Source organism: Saccopteryx bilineata, chromosome 3 (genome assembly GCF_036850765.1).
Source record: "Saccopteryx bilineata isolate mSacBil1 chromosome 3, mSacBil1_pri_phased_curated, whole genome shotgun sequence".
Taxonomy (NCBI): Eukaryota; Metazoa; Chordata; class Mammalia; order Chiroptera; family Emballonuridae; genus Saccopteryx; species Saccopteryx bilineata.
In genome coordinates, this window is record NC_089492.1 from 214,397,882 (window position 1) to 214,415,090 (window position 17,209).

The 17,209-nt window shown below is 40.9% G+C and overlaps 1 protein-coding gene across 2 annotated transcripts in view; it reads left to right on the forward strand.

The window, feature by feature from the left end:
• Positions 1-12,986: 12,986 nt before the first annotated feature.
• SYDE2 (synapse defective Rho GTPase homolog 2) overlaps positions 12,987-17,209 on the forward strand; it is a 46,846-nt gene continuing 42,623 nt past the window's right edge. For both annotated transcript variants that reach the window (XM_066268763.1, XM_066268764.1), the window contains exon 1: positions 12,987-14,419. In XM_066268763.1, the coding sequence (XP_066124860.1) occupies positions 13,123-14,419 (1,297 nt within the window). In that variant the 5' untranslated portion in view covers positions 12,987-13,122. The remainder of the gene's footprint in view (positions 14,420-17,209) is intronic.

The following is a 17,209-nucleotide window of genomic DNA, read 5'->3' on the forward strand; positions in this document are numbered from 1 at the left end:
CCAAGTTATCTATAATTTTAAAGAAAGAATCACTTCCATCAGATAAAAAATACTTTTATTTATTTTTTATTTTATTCCTTTTTACTGAATTTTTTTGGGTGACACTGGTTAACAAAATTATACGGGTTTCTGGTGCACATTTCTACAACACATCATCTGTACACTGTATTGTGTGTTCACTACCCCAAGCCAAATCTCTGGACATTATCATTTTTCTCTCTATAACCTCCTTCACCTCCACCCCACCTCACCCCTGCAGTTACCACACTGCTGTCCAGGTCCATGAGTTCTTTTATTTTATTTTTCCAAGATAGAGAGAGAGACAGGAAGGGAGAGAGATAAGAAGCATCAACTCATAGTTGGGTCATTTTAGTTGCTCATTGATTGCTTCTCATATCTGCTTTGACTGGAGGTAGGGGGGATCCAACCAAGCCAGTGACACCTTCCTCAAACCAGAGACCTTTGGGCTCAGGTCAGGGACACTCAAGCCTGCGACACCATGCTCAAGCCAGCTACACCACACTCAAGTCGGCTACACCACATTCAGGCCGGCGACGTTGGGGTTTCAAACCTGGGACCTCAGCATCCTGGGTGGACACTCTATTCCCTGCACCACTACCAGTCAGGCCATGTCCATGCGGGTTTTTTTCCCCTTTTTTTCCCAATCCCTCCACACTTCTCTCCTAGCCCTCACCTTTCCAACAGCTGTCAGCCTGTTCTCTATGAGTCTGTTTACTCATATGTGGAAACTAAACAACAAAATGAATTAAGCAAGTAAAAAATGCTTTAAAAAATGAAAGCATTTGTATTAAAAGCTTGGATAACTGGGCTTGGATCCTCCTTAGGTCTGAATGAATAACCATGATGAAATGGCACCCTCCTTCTCTGGTTGCTGTCTCTGCACTGGTACAATCATTGGCGGACCTGACTGATTCCAGTAGGCACTGCATTTGGACGCTGATGTAGATGTGTGAGATCAAGTTGTCTTTGCGTGAAGGTCTTTAGTGTTTTTGTTGTTGCTATTGTTTTGAGCAACTACTGAGTTTTTATAGGGTTCTAACTCTTAGTTAACCATCACAGTGTTGATAATGACTCTATATGCTCTGCTCTTCTCTTAATTAAGGGATCAAACTGTCTGGTGTCTCTTCTTCTAAACACACTAATCCCATCAGACTAGGGCCCCACCTTCAGAACTTAATTACATCCCAAAGGCCCCATCTCCAGATTTTTCCAGGTTTTTTCTTACTGGGCTTTAATATATGAAATTCAGTGAGACACAAATATCCAGTCCGTAACGTCACTTGAATGTGTTTCTTGAACTCTACCATTTCCACACTGAATAAACATTTCTGACCTTACATATACTATGTCCTACTTTCTTGTATGTGTCATAATTGATCAGTGTACCAAAATTTAAAATAGCACCTGAAATAAAATTGGGTTTTGGGTTTGATCCCCAATCAGGGCACATACAGTAAAAATAAATAAATAAATTAATTAATTAATTAAAAAACTGAGTTTTTTTTTCCTAAAGCAAAACCATGAGGTATAAATAGTTATATTACTCCAACAAAAATGAACTTGGGCGCAGTAGATAGAGCATTGGCTTGGAACACTGAGGACCCAGGTTCGAAATCCCAAAGTTGCTTGCTTGAGCACGGGCTCATGCGGCTTGAGCATGGGCTCACCAACTTGAGCGTAGGATCATCATAGACATGACCACATGGTTGCTGGCTCAAGCCCAAGGTCACTGGCTTGAGCAAGGGGTCTCTGGCTCAGCTGGAGCTCCTAGGTTCAAGGCACATATGAGAAAGCAATCAATCTAAGGTGCCACAACTATGAGTTGTTGCTTCTTACCTCTCTCCCTTCCTGTCTGTCTGTCCCTGTCTCTCTTTTTGCTCATGTGCTTAAAATAAAAATGAGCTTGGGAGGAAAATAACTGGTTTAATGTAGTAAAAAGAGTTTAGTATTCTTTCCTGGATTACCTGAAATAGTTAATAAATAAATGCTTCTCTGAAGTTTCCTCTTTACATATAATTGAATAATCAGAAGATGATTTTCATCAGGAGAGTAGTTATCAGAAAGTTTTTGGTTTGTTTTTCCCTGGGTTGGTTCCCCTGCTATTTCAAAATGTTAGGTAATACATAGCTCCTTCTCCTGTGCCTTAAAGAAAATCCTCCAGTAAAAAAAAGAATTCAAAAGGCTAAAGATGTATTTACTTATCTCATTCAGTGTAATTATGGTTTTCACTGTAGTTTCTTGCTTATCTGTGTAGGTAGTGGTCTTTGGTTTTGTTTACATAAAAGAACCATGAGTTTCCATTAGGAAATGAAAGAAGGTTATTTCTAAATGCTAAAAATGCTTTTGTTTCTGTTTTCTTGATAGCTGAGAGGGATCAAAAAAGTCTTTTGTTTATTTAATTTTGTAAATCTAGGTTTAAATTCACTTGGTAATTGTGATTTTTAAAAATTTATTGATTTTTTTTGAGAGAGGAGAGAGAGAGAGGAGGTAGGAGGAGGAAAAGTCAACTTGTGTTTTGAACCAGCAACCTCAGCATTTCAGGTCAGCACATTATCCACTGCACCACCACAGGTCAGGCTCACTTGATAATTGAGAGAGAAAAACCAACTTTAAGGAGCCACAGGTATTTATTTATTGCATATGTAGCGTTCAAACAGAAAACTCTATTGAAAAACTATGATGCGTATGTGAAAGCGACTGCCCAGCTTTCAGTTGTTTTTGTTTGCATTTCCAACCCTCTCTTAAAGTTTCCCTTAGAATTTTTTTCTTTTTCATGAATATTAGCTAGGTTTATAGCTAAAGATAAAAGGTAAGGAAAAGAGTGCTCTATTAAAAAAATAGAGATATAATTTGCTTACCATAAAATTTATTATTTAAAAAAGTGTACAATTCAGTAACTTCTAGCATATCCACAAGGTTGTGCACCATCACCACAATCTAATTCTAGAACATTCTCCTCACCCTAAACAAACAAACATACAAACAAATAAAAACCCATACTTATTAACAATCATTCCTCATTCTCTCCTTAACCCAGCTCCTGGTAACAATTAACCTCTTTTCTGTCTCATGGATTTGCTTATACTTGGTAATTTATATAAATGGCATCGTGCAATATGTGGCCTTTTGTGTCTTACTTCTTTCACTTAGCGTAGTTTTCACAGTTCATCTAAATCATCTGTTACTTCTTTTAACCGTCCTATCAATATCCCATGCAACAATAGCAAACTGATTTTACCACGGAGGGAACAGAAACATATGTTAACTTGTTCTTGGGCATGAAAACCACACATTCATTCAACAAATATGTGTGGAGCACCTACACGTGCCAGAACTATTTTACAAGGTGAGGTTATGGCATTTAAGGGTGGTGGTGGTATTCCAGAAACAAGTAATAGACATCTAATATAATATTAGATAATAGTAGGTATAATGAAGAAACATAAATCAAAATAAGTGCAAGTGTCAGAAGTATTATTTTAGATAGAGTGGTCAGAGAAGGGCTCTCTGAGGAGGTAATAGTGGCGGGATTCAAATAATTTAATAACTGGTTCTCTGCCCTAATGTCCATTTTAAGTATAAAAAATATATACTAAAAGGTAATTTATTATTTCATGCATTTAATACTTAAATAAGAACAATAAAAGAGGTACACAAAACTAGATTATAAGAGTTTGAAAATATTAATAAAAAAATTAAATAATACCTGACAAAAAACAATAAAACTGTTATTTAAGATATTTCCAATGGCCACTTGTCACGCCCTGGTTGTTTGGCACTTTTTCTCCTTACATTATATGTTTGTTTACTGAAGTAACAAATGTGAAGGAATTAAAATGCAGTATTTCATCAAAGGTATAATGAGCTTTATAAAATGAATAAATATTACAAGCATGTTCCATCAAATTTTTTTCACTTACAGATGGAATGAACATTACTATGGGCATTTAGAATATGCTGTTGCTCAGATGAATGTTAAAAAAGAGTAAGGAGTGTAAATTTGTGATTTCCACATTGGGCAGCTGCCCAGGTGCCCACCTTAGAGAGAACCCTGATTACAAGTGCCATTTTAACAACCGGTTTGCCGAACTCAACAAAAAATTAGGTATGAGTTTAGTTGGACCCGTGCAAATCAGCTGAATCCCACCACTGGGAAGTAATATTTGAAGTGAAACCTTATAAAAGGAGGAAGGGACTAGCAAATGAAAGGCAGAGGCTGTGAGGCAGGAGTGTTTGTCATCCTGGAGGAACAAGGAAGCCAGTGTGGTTATAGGGCAATGAGAGGAAGGAGGTAGAGTAATGCCAGCTGGTGGTGGAAGGATGAGGAAATTTTCTTCCAAACATTTTATCTCAAAGTGTAACAAAAAGGTCATAATTGAGAGTGAGTTGCACGGCGGGGTGTGTGTGTGTGTGGGGGTGTGTGTGTGTGTGTGGTGGTGTCTAAAACTTAAGAAAAGAGGATGAGTGGCCTAAGGAAATGTAATGGAGTTGTTGAGCAGCACTGAAGGACCACTTGAAGTTTGTGATGTTTTTCTCCCTCCACATTAAGCCATCAAAGTGTCAGTGCAAAGTATATTGGAAAGTTAGTTCTTTTTAAATTTTATTTATTTTAAGAAAAACAGTTTCGGCCCTGGTCAGTGGCTCAGTGGATAAAATGTTGGCCTGACATATGGACATCCTAGGTTCAATTCCTGGTCAAGGCACACAGGAGAAGCCACCAACTTCTTCTCTCCCTGTCCCTCTCCCCCTTCTTTCCCGCTTCCCCTCCCGCAGTCAGTGGCTCAATTGGTTTGAGTGTTGGCCCCAGGTGCTGAGGATCGCTGGTTGATCCCAGTGTGTTAGAGTCAGGTGCTAAAAATAGCTTGGTTGATTAGAGCATCTGTGGGGTAGATCTGGGTCGGGGTACCTGTAGGAGTCTGTCTATCTCCACTTCTCTCACTTAAAAAAAAGGAAATTTAAATTTATCGATTATAGAGAAAGAGGAAGAGAGAGATACATTGATATAATGTTCTGCCCATCCATGCATTTATTTGTTGATTCTTGTACATGCTTTGACCAGGAATTGAATCCACAATCTTGGCATGTCTAACCAGCTGTGCTGCCCTATTGCCCCACCAGGGTGGAAAGTTAGTTCTTGCCAGAGTTGAGGTTTTGCCAGGTGAGGAGGACGGTGACAAAGCGGAGCAAGAGAGGCGAGAGTGTATGGAAGGGAGTGATTATACAAGGATCATGCACTATAAACTGGGAAAGCAAGGAAGAAAGGACAGAAGGGCAGTGACAGACTGGAGGGAGAGTGAGATCAAAGTTTTGTGGGAGTCTGGTGACAGAAGAGTGAGCTAGAAAATAGGAATTGGTGTTTGGAGAGTTTACAGCTATTGGTTATGACAAACTCTAATGTATGACTATGGGATTGGGTAGCTGAGGTGGGTGGAGGAAAAGAGAACAGGTTCGAGTATTGGATGGATCCTTTTTGTGAATAATAAAATCACCAAGAGTGATGACAGAAAAATGGCACAAAGAGATAGTGAGGCAGATGCTAGAATGAATGAAGGGGAAGTTGGTAGATGACTATAAAAAGCAGGGACAGCAGGTATAGTTTAATGCCATATATTTCAAAAGAGCTGTGGATTTGTAGGAGGAAGGAACAATGATTTGGAATAGGCAAAGATGAATAAGAGGTCTTCATGATACTTGGTTTTTGTGTATATGATCAAGTTAGGATTTGAACGAGTTCTACCTGACTTCAAATCATTTCCATTATACCACCTCAGATTTGGATAGAAATTATATTCTTGGACCTAGATTCCAATATTCTCTTGCCATATTTGCAGTGTAAACCATTTGGCTGCCCTCAATGTTGTGTTGCTTTTAAACAGCTGCTGAATCTATTTTAAAAGTCTGTTTCCTGTTAAAATAAAAAAATTTATTATGGAAAATTTTAAACATGTACAGAAGTAGAGACACTAGTAAAATAAACCTCCATATACCCATCACCCAGTTTCAACAAGTATCAATTCAAAGCTCATCTTCATTTTTCTATATTTCGTCTCCTTCCTCAATTATTTTGAAACAAATCTCTGATTGCATTCATTTTGTCAATATTTCAGTAGTTATCTCTAAAGAATAAATATTTTCAAAAAGTACAACTAAAATGATAATTCCTCAGTATCATCAAATATCTAGTCAGTGCTCCAACCTTCTTGATTAGGTTATAATTTTTTTGAACAGTATTTATTTATATTAGGCTTTAAGTAAAGTTCATACATCCCAATTGGTTAACATGTTGAAGAAACTGGATCCACTGACCTGTTTTTGTCTTTCCTCCCTCCCTCCCTCCCTCCCTCCCTCTCTTTCTTTCTTTCTCTTTCTTTCTTTCTCTCTCTCTCTCTCTCTCTTTCTTTCTCTCTTTCTTTCTTTCTTTCTTTCTTTCTTTATTTTTTCCCCTTATTTTTTTAACCATAGTCTGGATTTTGTCATTACATTCTCATGGTGTTATTTTATGTTCTCCACTGTTCTCTGAAATTCCTAGAAATTGGTAATCAGATCTTGAGGCTGAGTAGACTCAGGTTCATCTGTGGTAACACCTCATAGGTTGTGATATGTGCTTGATCAGAGGCTATGTAACATCGATTGTGTCTATATCTTTCTGCTGTTAGTAACCATGGATGTTTTTTGCCTAGATCCATTATTAGGGTGCTAAATGGTGATATTCTATCAATTTTTAATTAGATTGACAATTTTTGAAAGAGAGTAACTTTCTTTCACCAACCATGAGTTACCATGAGGTACAAGTCATTTAGGAAAGACAGGCTATACCATTACTTTACTTTTGAAAGAGGTTTATTTAAGAGCTCCTATAGTTATAAGGATGCATATATTATGTCTTTAAGGTGTTTAATAGTAGTTTGTCCTACTGTTAAAATTAGACTACATCTACAGGATGCAGTTTCACATCATGGCTTAAATATGAATAGATTTACTGTCAAATGGGAATATATTCTAGGATTTAATTTTAACACTGTTCAAGAGGACTGGCCCGAGAAGCACTGAAATGTTCAAGAAACAGCTTTCCAATGTTTGGCTGCATTTCACAAAAGCTCATGAAATATTAAACTCTTTTCTGATAGGTAGCCAACTAAATAATTTATAAAAACGAAGGCTCAAGTCAGTTCAAGTGCTATTATAGCAAGTGTCAATTCTCTTTCTTCTACTCGAGGAAATGTGCCAGGTGTGTAGCAGATGTGGAATCAGATAGACAGGGTTCAAATTCCTCTCCCCTTATTATGGTGACCTTGAGCAAGGTACCCTGCATGTTGTAAATATATAATAAGAGAATATGAAATATCAGTGAATATTCTAAACATTATACTTCTAAAACATTAGAAAATACATATGCATTTAGCAAAAGCCTTTTTTGTTGTTGTTATCACTTTGGTTAGGGGTGGGATGAATTTTGGAATGTTGTCAATTGCCATATATTGTCAATTACAAAAATATGAGTAGAAAAAAATTGCTGTATTGAGGACATGTCTTTGATTCTCAGGGCAGCTTTAGCCTGCAGCACTTTTTACTCAATACTGATGGAACTGCATTGCAGATCAGGCAGATCTACTACTACACCAGAGGATCCCAAAAGGCAGGTTAGAGAGAGAACTGGACCTTTAAGAGTTAAACTTGCCTTTGGTTCCACTAAGCGTATAGTGGAAAACTGAGCAGCAATGAGACAGAAATGTGCTCTAATTACCTAGAAAACCACTATAACATACCTAGACATTTTCCTTCTGTTACTGTTAAACTTAGCCCTTTGCTTCAACCTGCCCTTCCTTCCCCTCACCTTCTAGATTGTCAGTTCTGCCCCATGTCAAGTTTGGCTCCCTGCCTTACTGGAGCCCTATTATACCATAGTGGTTTCATCTTTTGTGACAGTGCCGACACATAGTTGTTAATTCATGGGGCATCAAAATAATTTCCAAGTCAGTGAGAAACAAGTGCAAACACTGGGAAGTGTATCCCTGCTCAATCCAATCTTCATAGGTATCTGTTGATGAGAAATATATGAAAAGTGAGCTCAGGGAATAGGGCATAAATTATTAAAACACAAAAAGGATTTTACAAGCATAGCTTAAGTTCTTGTCTTGTCACTGCCTTAATTATAATATGTATAATGTAAGTTTTCTGGGCACTGTCTTCTTAGAATGAATTTTTAATAAACTTCTTATTGAAGAGTAATGCACATCCAGAAAAGTGGAATTTGCATTTTTAAGGTTATTAAGAAGTGTCATGCTGCCTTATTAATTTCTGTTCTGACAAAAATACTCAAAACTTGTGAATTTATATGATAGAACATTCTCAGCTTTATTTTTATTTATTAAATTTTTTTTATTGGCCTTGGCTGGTTGGCTCCATAGTAGAGCATCTACCCAGCATGTGGATGTCCTGGGTTTGATTCCCGGTCAGGGCACCCAAGAGAAGTGACCATCTGCTTCTCCACCCCTCCTTCTCTTACATCTCTCTCTCTCTCCTCCTGCAACCATGGCTCAATTAGAACAAGTTGGTCCCAGGTGCTGAGGATGGCTCGGTGGCCTCTGCCTCAGGTGCTAAAATGGCTCCAGTTGCAACAGAGCAAGGGCCCCAGATGGGCATAACATTGCCCCCTAGTGGGCTTGCTGGGTAGATATCAGTAGGGGCACATGTGGGAGTCTGTCTCTTCCTCCCCTCCTCTCACTAAAAAAAAGAAAAAAAAATCCTTTTTTTTAGAGAAGAGTGAGAAAGAAGGGAGAGAGGTGGGGGAGGAGTGAGAATCATCAACTCTCTTACGTGCCTTGACCAGGCAAGCACAGGGTTTTGAACCAGCAACTTCAGTGTTCTAGGTTGATGCTTTATCCACTGTGCCACCACAGGTTAGGCCAGGCGTGGCCAACAGTTTTTGCCCCCGGGTCAGATTAGAAAGAAAACTTTTTTCACAGGCTGGACGAAATATTAAAATTAAAAAATGTTAAATACAAAAAGATTCATTTAAGTAAACAAAATTTTATTATATAATTTGTTTATGAATAAATGTGAGTAAAATTTTTTAATATACAATATTATTTTAATAAAAATATATTTTAGTAAAAATATAATTATATACCATATAAATATCCAAACTGTATCACAATTAAAACAATTTAATTAATAGAATGAGCTTGAAGGGGTTATATCGCAAATAAAACAATTATTTCGTTTTACAAACAGCCTGGACACGTTTTCAGTTATCAACTGCAGCTATTGTCTATGCTTCAATGCCAGTTGATTCAGCACACTTGACCACAAAAATAACGAATTGTTTGACCTTGGGTGCGCACTGGCAAACTCCGCCTAAAAGAATGTGGGTTTCACATCACTGCTAAACGTCAAACAGTTCATATCAAGTACAGAAAAGTACAAAAGTTGTAAACCTTTATAATGATTTTTTTTTTTAAGTAAAGAAGTATCACGAATCCATTCAACCAATTATTGGAAGTTAACCCTAGATTAGTCACACACAGAATTCTTTTCTGAGTATCACTATCTTCTTAAATATCTTGACTTCCAAGAATCAAAGACACTTCTACTTCTGAGTAGCTGAGATTTTAAAGTAGTGGAGAATATTAAAAATTTAATTGTGGGCCATATAAACTCATTACGCAGGCCGGATCCAGCCTGTGGGCCATATGTTGGCCATGCCTGGGTTAGGCAGCCGCAGCTTTAAAGTGGTATTCAGTTCAGTTGTGCTGTGCAGCATCAGACTAGTTCTGAGTAATGCCTAGAACAATGCATAACGTTTTCTTATTTATTTATTTGTATTTTTCTGAAGTGAAAAGCAGGGAGGCAGAGAGACAGACTCCTGCATGCGCTTGACTGGGATCCACCTGGAAGCCCACCAAAAGTGATGCTCTGCCCATTTGGGGTGTTGCTCCATTGCAACTGGAGCCATTCTAGCACCTGCAGTAGGGGCCATGGAGCCATCCTCAGCGCCCGGACCAACTTTGCTCCAATGGAGCCTTGGCTGTGGGAGAGGAAGAGAGAGGTAGAGAGAAGGGAGAAGGGGAGGGGTAGAGAAGCAGATGGTCACTTCTCCTGTGTGCCCTGGCTGCAAATTGAACCTGGGACTTCCATACGCCCGGCTGATGCTCTACCACTGAGCCAAATGGTCAGGACTATTTATTTATTTATAAAAGATTTTACTTATCGATTTTTAGAGAGAAGAGAGAGAGAGAAAGGCAGGGGGAGCAGTAGAAAGCATCAACTTGCAATAGTTGCTTCCCCTGTGTCTTGACGGGTTAAGCCCAGGATTTTGAACCAGTGACCTCAGCATTTCAGGTCAACACTCTATCAACTCTGTTAACAAAGGTCAGATGCACAGTGTTTTATTTTGATGACTGTGTTTTATAACTCCTGAACTCAAGGAGGTGACAAATTGAATCAGAAATAAAGTTCAATCTAGAACTTCAAGGTTCTATTTTTCTATTCATTTTTACATACATATATAAAACTTATTCTAGTCTTAACAGCTATATTAACCACAAAGAATAAAAAGATCTTGCAACCAAGAGTGGGAATGGAAACAATTTCTGAGATAGAGATCAAATTGTGTTTATAGACACTATTATTGGCAGCTTTACTATCAGTCATTTCCTGTGGGAATATTTTACTGGGACATAATTTTATGCATTCACTATTTAATAAATAGCTTTGGTTCCATGAAACAAAAATAGTGTAGAACCATAAATAGTAATATATGCAAATTATAATATAAAATTTCATGGTATTTTCTTAGATCAGAATTAAGATAATTTAACAAACTGTGTTTTTCTCCATCACTGAAAGAATTTTAAAACAACACTAACACAGTATGGTCTGGTGGAGAGTTAGGCAATAGACTGGAAATTAAAGCTACTTATTTCCTTCAAATTAAAGTTGACATTAATTAAAAAATATTTACTTATCTTATCTAGTGTATGATATTATCTTTATACTTTGTAGAGAATACAAAAGTCAATTATAAGTAGTCTGTGCCCTTCAGGAGTTTATGAATTTTGTTCTATAGGAGATAGGGTATGTTTTGTATAAAACGAACAAATAAAAACCATAAATATACTATGTGTGGATATGAATAAAGTATTGTTGGAGTTTGGAAGAATGTGAGATTGTGTCCATCTGGGAGATCATAGATATAACTTTATAAAGAAGGCAGTTGTGTGGAATTTTAAAGGATGGAGAAGATTTCTGAAAATAGAGATGCATATAAAAATTTTCAAGGCAAAGACCAGGTACTATAAAAGTTAGTAGAAACCAAAGCAGTTAGAGACTAGAGACTTTGGTGGGGATTAGGGGTGTGGTAAAAACTTAGAGAAATATAGTTGGGCCTGACCAGACAGTGGTGCAGTGGACAGAGCATCAGACTAGGACACAGAGGGCCCAGGTTCGAAACCCAAAGTGGCCGGTTTACACGTGGCCTCCTCTAGTTTGAGCGCGGGGTTGCTGGCTTGAGTGTGGGTTCATAGACATAACCCCATGGCCCCTGGCTTGAGCAAGGGGTCACTTGCTCTGCTGTAGCCCCCCAGTCAAAGCACATATGAGAAAGCAATCAGTGAACATCTAAGGTGCTGTAACGAAAAATTGATGCTTCTCATCTCTCTCCCTTCCTGTCTGTCTGTCCCTATCTGTCCCTCTGTTACTCTCTCTCTCTGTCTCTGTCAAAAAAAGAAAAAGATAGTTGGAAAGGGTAAGTTAAAGCTAAATTCTCTTATTCAGTTATGCAAGCTTTTATCCAATAAATATTTCTTGAATACTTACTACGTTCAAGTATGGTGCTAGGATTTAGGAATACATTCATGAGCTCGCAGACAAAGGCCCTTTCTAACATAAACACTAAAAAGATGTTACTGAAATCAGGGATGATGCAACACAGATTCCAACATGAGGTACTATAGTTTACAACCGTTACATAGAATATGTCTCTGAGAAAACTCGTATTTCCAAATGACATTGTTTTTCAGTTTCAATCCAATTGTTCCTCAACCCAGCTTTAATAAGTGACGTGTTATCTGAGTGATGGAAGGGCACTACACTACGTTTGTGGCTCCATTTTACAAGTCTTGGTTGATGTCAGAATTAATTTTGTGTTAGCATGAACTGTTTTTTTGGGGGGGAAGACTTTAAAGAGACACCAAAGGTGATTTTTTTTGAACAAATGGGTTATTTTTTAAAATTTATTGTGCTTACATAGACTCAAGTGTCTTCCTTATTTTAAAAATATTTTTTATTTATTGATGAGAGGGAGAGAGAGAGAGAGAAAGGGAGAAAGGACGGTGAGAGACAGGGGGAGAAGAGTGGGAAGCAGCTAGCTGCAGTTGCCAGACCTCAGCATCCCAGGTGCAGGCTCCATCCACTGCGCCACTACAGGTCAGGCAATTTTTTCTAATTGAAAAGGAATCGCTGCAGATTTCCTTGAAGTAGCCACTCTCTGTGCAAATAAAATGATTCGAATGTTTCTAGAACACACGGCATTGAGATACACCTGTACTCATACTTTGTCCATCAAAGCGGTCTTTGTTTTCTCTCAAGTTAGGGCTTGCTCCTGCAATGATGGCAATAGGGAGAAGGGTGAAGACGGTGGGTGGCAGCCAGGAGGGCACTTTCTCTTTCTGTCTTCCTAACCAAAACTCTGCAGCCACCAGCCTAGATAGACTCATCTCGTTTTTTCCTGCTTTCCCACAACGCTCCCTGGCTCGGTGCGCTCGCCCAACCTCCCCTCGATGTACTTCAGCTCACCCTCGCCAACCGCCCTGCTCCGCCTCCTCCTGGCTCCGCGCCGCCCGACCACCCGAGCACGCAGCCTGGCAGCCCCGAGCCCCGCGCCCCGTCGCGGCCCGAGCTCCGGGGCATGCGCTCTGCGCGCCGCCGCCCTCCCCCGCCCCTTCCCCCGGCAGAGTTATGCCAAATATGTGAGGAGCCCGCGAGGGCCCGCGCTGGTCATGGGGAGCCGCCGCCGCCGCCTCCGCGGGCGCCGCTTTCTCCCGAGCGGGACTCCAAGCTCTCCCCGTGGCGGAGGCGAGCCTGGTTCCTGAGGCCGAGGGGATGGCGGACCCTCTGAGGAGGACGCTGTCCAGGCTCCGGGCGAGGCGAGGCCCCCGCGCCGCCGGGGCACTCGGGCTGCGGGCGGCCGCTGCAGCTGCCGTGGCGGCCTCCTCCACTGTCCAGGAAGAGGCCGGGGGTGCTCTGGCCGGCCCCCTAGGTGAGCACGGCGGCGGAGCGGGGCCCGGGCTGGAGCCGCCCCCGCCGTCGCTACAGGCGAGGGGTCCCAAGGCGCGGGGCGCGGGACGGCATCCAGAGCAGTCGGGGCTGCTCGGGCCTCGGCAGGACGGCGGCAAGGTGGCCGCCCCTCGGAGCCGCGGGCTCGCTCGCGCCTCTGGGTGCGCCGCTCCGGACTCCGAGGACAGCGACGAGGACGCTGCCGACTACTACGAGAACCTGCCCGGCGGCTCCCAGTCCGCGCCCGAACCCGAGGGGGCGGGGGCGGAGCGGTGGCCCCTGCCTCCCCCAGCGGCGGGCTCCTCCCCGGGGGCGGAGGGCGGCGGCCTGGAGACAGGCAGGCTGCGGACCCAGTTGCGAGAGGCCTATTATCTGCTGATCCAGGCTATGCACGACCTGCCCCCTGACTCGGGCGCGCGGCCGGGCTGGGCGAAGCGCGACTGCCCTGCGGGAGCCCGGGATCTGGGCCAGCCGCCTTCCGCCTGCGGCGCTGCGGACCGCGGAGCCAGCCCCCGAGTCTGGGAGCGGGGAGGCCGGGGCTACCCTTGGCAGCAGGTGTCCCCGCCCTGGTCGCCTCCGAGAGAGTCGTGCGGAGGCCGCCTGCGGACTCCTTGGATGCGTCTGTCCTGCAGTAGAAGCCTCGAGAGCCTCCGGATAGGTGTCAAGCCCACTCCTATCCAGCGGTGGCCGAGCGACAGCTGGATCAGGTGCGGCGCGCGCGGAGACCCGGACGGTCCCCCGCCACGTGGAGGCGGGATGGACGGCTGGAGCGGAGGCAGCGCCCCGGCTGCGGCGCCCTTGGGCCTCCTGAGTCCCCACTCCAAGGACCCTGGCCATTCCCCGGGAATCACTTGCGGGGATCTCGCGGGGTCCCCTGTGATACGCAGCAAAGGAGGCGGCCAGGAGGTACTCCCCTTCCTCAAGCCGCCAGCGGTGACAGTCAAGAAGCTGCAGAAGTGGATGTACAAAGGACGCTTAATGTCCCTTGGAATGAAGGGTCGCGCCGTTGGGACACCCCCCGGAGTGACGGGAGCGCAGGGCACCTCTCCAAATTTGGGCGCTTTGAAAATGCGTGAAAGCCAAGTCCTCTCGGTGCCTTCAGACGAAAGAATTACGCTGACAGGTAGAATAGTTTGCAATCAAAATGCTAACACTTTGAATTTAATATTTTATTTACTAATTGGGCTTCTGCCTTTAGAGCGAAGAAGGTATGTTTTTGCAGACAGGTACGTGCCCGTGCCAAAGTGAGTGTCATGTAAGTGGCAGCTTAATGCGATTTCGAGGTTATTTAGTATAATGCATTCACTCGGTTTGCTTTCTTTTCTTTCTTTTTTTTTCAGGACAGTGGTATGTGGAACTTGGGGTTTTTGTTTTTGTTTTTCCTCTATGAACTAGTGTGCCTACTTCCTAAGCACAATAGTGAGTAAAGGTTAAGTTCACTACACGTTTTTAGTAGGTTTGAAGTTGGGCGGTGCTGCCTGATTTTTATTCTTTGTAGCTCTAGGCAAATCCGTAGACTTGTGGAGTTTGTGCAGTTGAATTTGATCCAAGGTAGACTTTACAGACTTCATAAACTGTCATTTTACTCTTTACACCCCCCCTTCTCCCCTCTTTTTCCCAGGCGATTGTGCACACAGAGACAAACACACAACCAAAAAACAAAGCCCAACCAAAAAACAAAAAAGAAAAACTATCATAGTAAAATTTATCATCAGGTAGGAAAGACATCACATACTTCTCTCCACCTTTCTCTCCTCTCTCCTTCCCACAAAAACCCAACAGTGTAATAACCTTATTTTATCGTGGAAAAACAAGGGCACGGGTATTTCAATCAAAAGAAAAATGTCCCTTACATACTTTTAAAGGAACTGTAGACATTTAAAGTCACTTGTTAACTTAAGGATACTTGTCTTTATACTAGAATTTTGATGCTATTTTGCATGTGTGATTTTTAATTTCCACCGAAGGTTTAGGTTATCAGTTCTAGAAATCTCTTAATTATTTTGTAAATAGAAAAAATTTTCTTTTGAAAGAAATGTGATATCTTCAGACTGAGCCAAAAACTATGTGATTTTTTTTGAATTACACTCTTAAATATAAAGATTTTTAGTAAACATGACTTACATATCATAATAATTTTTAAAATATTAAGTCCTGAAATGTAAAAAGTATTCACAGTACTTGGCAGTTTCTCTGGTAAGAATTACAAATCTTACAGGACTGGGTTTATACACATTAACTTAGTTTAACCCATAAGCACAGAACAGTGTGGAGAAACAAAGTTCACAAAGCTTGTAATTGCACAATGTGGACAAATAGAATGATTTGTGTATAGAACTGAAAAGTTTCTTTGAATCTATAACCTCTAATCCACACCTGTGAAAATTTACCCTTAAATTTATTTCATTTCACTTGAATAACTGGGTAGTAGAATGTAATTTGTGTGTATGTGAAGAGAGGTGTCTTTATGTTAGTTCAAATTAAAATACGCATTTTCAAGAGTAAAATATTTGTAATCATTTATTACATTTTATTGCCATTATTACTTTACCTCCCCTGATTTTGGTTCAGTTAACTCTTTGTATGATGGTTAAAATTGAGCCACAGCAAAACTCTGTATCAAATATCAAATATTTTTTTACCCTTTGTTGCAGAGGTTAAACATTTACCATCTGATGGCTTTTAATACCCTCAGTTGTATGTAAACATTCAAGTTTTTTTTTTTTTTTACAGAGATAGAGTCAGAGAGAGGGATAGATAGGGACAGACAGACAGGAACAGAGACAGATGAGAAGCATCAATCATTAGTTTTTTGTTGCAACACCTTAGTTGTTCATTGATTGCTTTCTCACATGTGCCTTGACTGTGGGCCTTCAGCAGACCAAGTAACCCCTTGCTCTAGCCAGAGATCTCGGGTCCAAGCTGATGAGCTTTTTTTTTTTTTTTTTTTTTTTTTTTTTTTTTTTTCCTCAAACCAGAGGAGCCCATGCTCAAACTGGTGATCTCAGGGTCTCAAACTTGAGTCCTCGGCATCCCAGTCCGACGCCTGGTCAGGCCATTCAAGAATTTTAAAAGTGATAATAAACTTAACCTTTACAAATAAATTCATTGATTTTTTTCATTGAGAAACTAAGTAAAGCTAACTTTGAAAGAAATTAAAATGAAACATTAAAATTACTACGTGATGGTATTTTAGATATTTTACAAGAAATGTAAGCAAAAGCTTAATCTGGTTTAAACTATTTTCTCAGATGTTGTTTCCTTTATTTTTTAGTTATTTATTTATTTATTAATTTTTAGAGAGGAAAGAGAGACAGAAAGAACTAAAGAGGGTGGAAGAGCAGGAAGCATCAACTCCCATATGTGTCCCAACCAGGCAAAAATCCAGGGTTTTGAACCCGCGACCTCAGCATTCAAAGTCAATGCTCTATTCACTGCGCCACCGCAGGCCAGACAATGTTACTTACTTTCAAGTCAACAGTTCATCTTCTACAAAAGATAAAAATAATTTGTGCAGTGTTTACATATCTAATGTAGATATGGAAAGTTTTTTTTTATAACTTTTTCATAAAAATTAAAGTTATTAAAACCATCCTGGATAATTTATGTGGTTCGCATATAATCTTTATTACCCCCCTACCCTGATGAAAGTATGACAACTGTCATTTAACAACAACCAAAGAAACAGAGGGATTGTGTAGTTTTCCCAAGGTCACTCAAACTACTATATGGTTTATATATCCTAGCATACGGATTCAAACTATTATGAGGATTCAAATTCAGTTCTTTCCCTGGTCGGTTGGCTCAGTGGTAGAGTGTTGGCCTGGTGTGTGAAGTTCAATTCCCAGCCAGGGCACACAGGAGCTGTACCCATATGCTTTTCCACCCTTCCCCCTCTTCTTCCTCTCTATCT